This window comes from Podarcis cretensis (genome assembly GCF_951804945.1).
Source record: "Podarcis cretensis genome assembly, chromosome: 10".
In the NCBI taxonomy this organism is placed as follows: Eukaryota; Metazoa; Chordata; class Lepidosauria; order Squamata; family Lacertidae; genus Podarcis; species Podarcis cretensis.
The window spans coordinates 9,782,038-9,790,112 of record NC_137179.1 but is presented as its reverse complement, the minus strand read 5'-3'; the positions used below and the strand labels follow the sequence as shown (position 1 = coordinate 9,790,112).

At 48.8% G+C, this 8,075-nt stretch overlaps 1 protein-coding gene across 2 annotated transcripts in view; it reads right to left on the bottom strand.

Moving 5' to 3' along the window:
* TAF3 (TATA-box binding protein associated factor 3) overlaps nucleotides 1–7,366 on the bottom strand; it is a 135,646-nt gene extending 128,280 nt beyond the window's left edge. For both annotated transcript variants that reach the window (XM_079992352.1, XM_079992353.1), the window contains exons 1-2: nucleotides 7,035–7,366; nucleotides 4–246 (exon numbers count right to left, since the gene is read on the bottom strand). In XM_079992352.1, the coding sequence (XP_079848478.1) occupies nucleotides 4–246; nucleotides 7,035–7,200 (409 nt within the window). In that variant the 5' untranslated portion in view covers nucleotides 7,201–7,366. The remainder of the gene's footprint in view (nucleotides 1–3; nucleotides 247–7,034) is intronic.
* Nucleotides 7,367–8,075: the final 709 nt, after the last annotated feature.

The following is an 8,075-nucleotide window of genomic DNA, read 5'->3' as shown; positions in this document are numbered from 1 at the left end:
CACCTTCTTGAGAAGAGACAATGGGTGGCATGTAATCAGGAATATACTCTTTCCTCTCTTCTGCATCTTTGCTTCCAGGCTGGGGGAACTGCAGGACATTATTCTTGCTGACAGGGTATAAGGGGATTTGATGCGCAAAAGTGACTGGCTCAATATTGAGTATGTAATCTTCCAGCTCATGCAGGTTGACCCCCATAAGATTGAAGGCTTCACCTACATCCTCCAAAATTGGATCTGTCCGGCCATCTGTTAAAAAAGAAAAGGAAAAAAGGAATCAAGAAAGGTTTTGAAAGCAAACATTGCAAGTGCATAAGAAATATGTTGATTTAGTAGCTTCAAAAGGAAAAGCAGCAAATCACTGTCAAGAAAAGTCCCAGCTGCCTCATTGCATGGGCGTCCAAAAATCTGATTCTGGCAACTAGGAATATCAACACTTTTTTCACAGTCCTAAACACCTGACACTGCACTACTCGCATTCAAAATATTTGTTTCTACTTCTAGTTCAGACTTTTAAAATATATGCACACAAGGCTACAGCGCCATTGGAATAATTTATATCCATACATGATGGTGAGTCAAACTCAGGTGGCCAAGAATTACAGAAGCAAGTCAGCACGCCAGTGGCTCAACCTATGCGTAGATGCAGAAAAGTGATGCCCCATGATAATTTGTGGGGAACAGAAGGGGACGGGCAGGGGCCTGGAAGACTTCCTGTCCCTTTTAATTCCAATGCATTCCTCCATCACCATCAACACGACCTCCACAAGGGAGCCCCTCTGGGAAACCCATTTGGTTGCAGGGATATAAAAATATGTATTTCGCCATGTGGTAGAGTTTAAAGACAACGAGGTGTCCATGTGGCTGCAGGTGTCTTAGGCTCATGTAAGCTCACATGACTCCTCAGACAGTCACCTTTTTAGCAGCTGAAAGTATATACATTATTGTGCAGCCATATAAATATGAACAGTTTACCCTTGTTAGTTCCCCACCACCACCACCACAGACACTAGTTTTATTTGGACCATCTGTATGGAGTACCATCACATCCTCTGCTAGTCCCATCTCCCCAGTGCTAGGGGAAGGTAGGAAAGGGAGAGGTCTACTCTAGGCACATTACCCACCCACCCCTGTTTAGAGCTCTGAATGCTGAGGGTACAAAATCAAAGTGGGGAGCCTAGAAAAGCAGAGGAGACTCCCCTTGTCAGGCCTTCCCCTCGAGATGTGGATGGTGGAGGACAGGGGCAGCAAGAGCTGGGCCCCCTGTTCTGGTGCTCCATGAGAAGTTACAGAACTACTGATTTGGGCCAGGTAACAGTTCAAGATCTCCACTATCCCTGGGACAGATAAACTGTCCTTTGAAGAACGTATGGATCTGCTTTTTTAGTGCACTTAGCCCAATACTGTCCCCTCAATCTACATCAACTGAATTGGTACTTATTTCTACAATGAGCCATTTATTTTGCGTTCGTAACTTCATACCATTCTATGTTCATGTATACCCACCTATATGTCTCTTGGGAGCACTGCTTTCCCTGTGAGATGAATCTCCGGGTCCCTTCCAACTCTATGATTCTATGATCATTCATTAAACATGCACTTCTTGTTGTTTAGTCGTTTCATCATGTCTGACTCTTTGTGACTAAACATGCCCTACTGCCTTGTTAATCTCCAGATCCACCACCAGAGGGCACCCCATCCATTCCTTGACAGTAGTTGACAGCTGCAACATTTTTTCCTCCCACCTCAATTACAAAAAGGCCCACAAATATTTGTGTTTGTGTTTATTGTATTTATATACCTGCTTTTCTCCCAAGCAGCTCAAGGTGGTTCTCCTCTCCTCCTTTTATCCTCACAACAACCCTGTGAGAGAAGACAGTGACTGGCCCAAGACCACCCAGTGAGTTTCATAGCTGAGTAAGGATCCGAACCCTGATCTCCCAAGTCACAGTCCAACACGCTAACCATTACACCACACTTGCTGGTAATGGCAGGCAGTCAAATTGTGTATTTGCCCAAACCCTGACTGCCTCCACCAACCTCATATCCAAAGTCCAATCAACTGGGAATAACTCTCCATAGGTCCCAATGAGAGAAGAATGGTTACGGAAACTAATGGAGTATGCAGAAATGGCGAAACTTACCGGAAGAGTAAGAAATCAAGGCAACAAACTTTTAAAGGAATGGAAATGGTTTATTGAGTATACACAAATAAACTGTAAACAGATCAAGACATTGAAAGGATTATTGTAAAAACCTGCAGTTTCAAGAATATATGAGAGAATAGACGAGTAAAAGAATACTGTATTTTTCGCCCTATAGGGTGCACCGGCCCATAGGGCGCTCCTATTTTTTTTGGGGGGGGGGGGAATAAAGAAAAAAAATTACCCCCCCCCCAAGCTTGCCAGGCTGGGGGCGGGGAAAGCCCGAGCTTCCCCCGACTCCAGCCCCCAGAACGTGTCCGGGAGCGACGGCGAGGTTGCATTCAACCTCGCCATCGCTCCGGGAGCTTGCAGGGCTGGGAGTGAGGGAAGCCCGAGCTTCCCCCGCCCCCAGCCTGGCAAGCTCGGGGGGGGGGGATTTTTTTTCTTTATCTCCGCAGGCTTGCGGATAGGTGCCCTAAGCCCGGGGTGCGCAGTGCCGCGCTCCCCGGACTTCGGGCTGCAAGCACCTATCCGCAAGCCTTCGGAGCCCGCAGGAGTTCCCGCTGTGCTCCGCAGGCTTGCGGAGAGCTTCCTGAAGCCTGCATTCGCCCCATAGGACGCACACACATTTCCCCTTCATTTTTGGAGGGGAAAAAGTGCGTCCTATAGGGCTAAAAATACGGTAAGTTAAGAAAATTTGCAGCATGCAGGAAAGGATGAAAATAAATGTAAAGAACCGCAGAAATGGAAGGGAGTTGAAGTCGGAAATGTTAAAGTTATGCTTAAATAATTGTTGTGATATATATAAATGAAAATTATAAACAAAATTATATTAAAAAAGGGAGTAAGTCTCCATACACTCCTCCAAACTGGAGAAGAGAATAGGAACCAATCCCTGTCATGCCCAGCACTGCTATGTCCAGAAAGGAAAATAATGTTCCCCACGGCAATTAAATCTGTGCCCCTCTTACACAATTACCTCCTTCAAGACAAACAAACAAGCTGGCAGAGTAGAAGGCTGCTGTGCCACCAATATTTCTATCCAGCCTTCTTTCTGCCAGCTCGCTTGCTGTTTTGGAGCTATCTGGTATTTAGGCTGAACTCAGTCAACCCTGTTCCAACATTAAATGCACCCATTTTCTCCTTCATCTAACGGAATCCTCATCTCTTCTCTTCCCTTCAACCATAATTCCCAAATAGGGAGCAAACAGGGAAACTGGATACTAGGCCATGAGAAGCCCCAGTCTTTGGTCCACCATTTACAGAGAATATAACCCTATCAATTACCTTTAGCACCACTTTCCTATCCACCCCCTCTGTGAAAACTGAACTCCATACCCAAAAACGCAACTAAAGAGCTAAAGGAGAGCCTGGCCACTGTAACATCATGCATTGATAAACTCAAGATTTGGCACCCTCTTTATGGGACACAGGTGGCGCTGTGGGTTAAACCACAGAGCCTAGGACTTGACGATCAGAAGGTTGGCGGTTCGAATCCCCGCGACGGGGTGAGCTCCCATTGCTCGGTCTCAGCTCCTGCCAACCTAGCAGTTCAAAAGCACGTCAAAGTGCAAGTAGATAAATAGGTACCGCTCCGGCGGGAAGCTAAACGGCGTTTCCGTGCGCTGCTCTGGTTCGCCAGAAGCGGCTTAGTCATGCTGGCCACATAACCCGGAAGCTGTACGCCGGCTCCCTCGGCCAATAAAGCGAGATGAGCGCCGCAACCCCAGAGTCGTCCGCGACTGGACCTAATGGTCAGGGGTCCCTTTACCTTTTTACCCTCTTTATGGAACTACCTCCCATCTGATCTCAGGCAGGCACCAACCCTCATGACATTTCAGCACCTACTAAAAATGTATATTTTCAGGCCTTCACCCATGCGATTCCAGAAGGTTGTTAGATTTTAATTTTGCCCTGGATTATCAGCGGCATTCTTATTTTATGATCTGATTGATCTTAATGCTGATATTACATCTAAAAATTATGTATACCGGACCAATGTGGTAGATGGCACTGAAATTTCAAAATAAAAAAAATAAGAGACTGAAATGTAGAATCTTCCCTCAGCCACAAACTCGTGGAGTCTCTAATCTTACACACGTCTTCCTGGGATGAAGTCCCTCTTAATTCCACGGGATTTACTTCTTTTTCGTCATGCTTGTGGATGCAGAACACGTGAACTTAAGTAGGCCGCTGTTTTCTGCCTCAGCTCCACTCCTGCAATACTGAGATAATCATACGGTGGTACCATAAAGGACTCTTGTAAAGAATGCCAACATAATGTTTGTGAAGTGCTTTGAGGATTACGCAGGGCTAAATAAATACTACATTGTGAAATAAATGCTAGTCCAGGAATGCATAACTACACCCCTTCTCTGTCATCTTTAAAACAACCCCTTTTCCCCCTTCTGGTAGACACCTGGTTGGCCACTGTAAGAGCAGGATGTTGGACTAGATGGGCCACTAGCCTGATCCAGCCAGCTCTTTGTATGTTCTTTTTTTTATTTTTTTTATTTATAAAACTTTTCAAATATAACAATAAAGGAAAAACATTCCATTCAAAATATACATCCAATTCTAATTTTTCCACTTTCAAACTTCATTCAGTCTATCTGGAAATTTTCCATATTATCACAATTATTCAAATTTCTTCCATCTGTATTTTTTTAAAAAAAACCAAAATTAATCTTAACAATTATTATAAAACAATATTTCTTTCCATTATTATCACAGAGCTTCTTGAAAGCCTACAAACATTAATTGTCCTTCACATATATTTTTAATATACTCTGTAAATTTATTCCAGTCTTCGGTAAATCTTTGGTCTCGCCGGTTCCGAATTCTCCCCGTTAGTTTGTCTAATTCTGCGTATTCCATCAACTTCATTCTCCATTCTTCTTTCGTATGATTTCTTCCTGTTTCCATTTTTGTATGTTCTTATGCAAGGCAACTCCAGCCCTTCACTCCATGAACCTGACAGACCCATGCACCGCCTCCGCCTCTGAAGACAACCACATAGTGATCTTACTCCCCTCCACATTCAATATTAGTCAAGTGACAACAACCCACGTGGGCATCCCTCTCTTACTATGACAACCTTATGGTCCTCCCCACCCACCCACTTCTTACCATAAAAACTCCATGGTACACCAGTGTCCACTACTCCAGTCACCTCACTCTCCAGAACACCATATGCCCCCCCCCATCGACTGCAGCCCCATGGCCATATCATGTCACCACTATAACAACCAACTTGGGGGGGTGTCTCCTCAGGGAAGCTCGCGCGGCACCTTTGTTCCAAATCTTTAGGTGCCAGGCAAAAACATTCGTCTTCTCCCAGGCTTTTGGCTGATGAAACAATCTACGGCCTTTAAAACTGTATGTGTGTTTGGGTGGAGGGAATATTGATTTTGTTTGTCACTGTGGTATGCCTTTTGCGGTTTTTATACTGTAGACGACCCTGTGATTCTCAGATGAAGGGCGGTATAGAAATTCAGTAAGTAAATACAGTGGTACCTTAGGTTAAGTACTTAATTCGTTCCAGAGGTTCGTACTTAACCTGAAACTATTCTTAACCTGAAGCACCACTTTAGCTAATGGGGCCTCCTGCTGCTGCTGCGCCGCCGGAGCACGGTTTCTGTTCTCTACCTGAAGCAAAGTTCTTAACCTGAAGCACTATTTCTGGGTTAGCAGAATATGTAACCTGAAGCGTATGTAACCTGAGGTACCACTGTAAATGAATAGCAAACCCCACAGCCCTCCTCTGCCTCCCATACTCCAACAACCTCCCGCCCTGCCCCCATATTTATTATTATTATTATTATTATTATTATTATTATTGAATTTATATTCCGCCCTATACCCGCAGGTCTCAGGGCGGTTTACAGGATAAAAGCAGTTTATAAAACCACAAAATACATAACCAAAACAACAACAAACCAATAATTCCCAACAAATTTAAAAGGGCATAGCTAAAAACAGTTAAAAAACTAAAAAAAAAAAAATTAGAAAAGCAGTGCCCTACAGTCCCCTGGCCACGTCGTGACACCTCCATGCCCACCCCATCTCCACATCCCCCAAATATCCGCTCCAGCCCCAACGCCACGGCGTGCCAACCCCACGCTCCCCGTATCTATTCTAGCACACTACAACAACCCCACACATATCCGCTCCAGCCCCATGGCAGCATCCTGACACCTCTATGCCCACCCCGTATCCGCTCCAGTCCCAAAGCCATATCGTGCCAGCCCCACGCTCCCCCTACCTAACTCCAGCACCCCAGTTACCCCGTGCCACTATGATAGCCCCAAGGCCCTCCTCTGAGCCTCACCCACCACACTCCCCACACACACCCCATATCCGCTCCAGCCCCATGGCTGCATCCTGACACCTCTATGCCCACTCCAGCATCCACGTCGCCCAAATATTTGCTCCAGTCCCAAAGCCACGTCATGCCAGCCCCACGCTCCCCCTACCTAACTCCAGCCCCACAGCTACCCCGTGCCACTATGATAACCCCAAGGCCCTCCTCTGCCCCTCACCCCCCCACACTCCCCCCCACACCCCATATCCACTCCAGTCCCAAAGCCATATCATGCCAGCCCCACGCTCCCCCTACCTAACTCCAGCACCCCAGCTACCCCGTGCCACTATGATAACCCCAAGGCCCTCCTCTGCCCCTCACACCCCCCCACACCCCATAGCCCGCTCCAGCCCCACTGCCACGTCGTGACGCCTCCACGCCAACCCCATATCCGCTGCAGCCCCACGGCCCCCTCCCCCAGGATCACCTCACGTGCGCCCCCACTCCTTCCTCCCCCCTCCCCGTGCCAGCCCCGTCGCCATGGCGACCCCCCGCGCCCCCTTCCCCCTCCCCCCGCGGCCGTTACTCACAGAGCTCGCAGTAGCGCCGGCAGCCTCGGCCCAGCGAGTGCAGGTACCTCTGGAGGACGTCGGTGAGGAGGTCGCAGGCGGAGAGCTGCACGGCGTCCCAGCCCAGCGCCTGGCACACCTGCGCCGTCGACACGCGCAGCAGCCAGCGCGAGTAGCTCTCGCACATCCTCACGGCCCCACAGCCATGGCCGCCCCCCTCACGCCGGAGACACCGACAGCCCCGCAGCAGCAGCAGCAGACGCCCCCCGGGGTCCCGCCGTTAACGCCGCCGCCACCAGCGCCCACCGCGACGACGAAGACGCCGCCGCCATCTTGGGGTCGCCCGGGCAGACCGCGCCGGCCGAGCCCAGAGACAGCAGCGAGAGCGAGCCGCTCGATTCGCTCCGGCGTCGGCTATCCAGGAGGACGGGGCGGGGGGGGGAGGAGGAGGCGTGACGTCACGCGGAGAGGGGCGTTTCCTTCTTCTGCTGCCGCGGCTCTTCTTCTTCTTCTTCTTCCCTCACTCGAGGAAGACGGAGGGAAGGAGGCGGGCGAGGGGTTGTTGTTGTTTAGTCGTGTCCGCCTCTTCGTGACCCCCTGGACCAGAGCACGCCAGGCACTCCTGTCTTCCACTGCCTCCCGCAGTTTGGTCAGACTCATGTTCGTAGCTTCGAGAACACTGTCCCACCATCTCATCCTCTGTCGTCCCCTTCACCTTGTGCCCTCCATCTTTCCCAACATCAGGGTCTTTTCCAGGGAGTCTTCTCTTCTCATGAGGTGGCCAAAGTATTGGAGCCTCAGCTTCAGGATCTGTCCTTCCAGTGAGCACTCAGGGCTGATTTCCTTCAGAATGGAGAGGTTTGATCTTCTTGCAGTCCATGGCACTCTCAAGAGTCTCCTCCAGCACCAGAATTCGAAAGCAACAATTCTTTGGCAATCAGCCTTCTTTCCAGCTCTCACTTCCATACATCACTACTGGGAAAACCATAGGTAGTGGCGTTATATTCAAGCAGAAACCGGCTTCTGGTGCAAGTTCTCCCGGCTAGAGGTTGCTGCAAATGC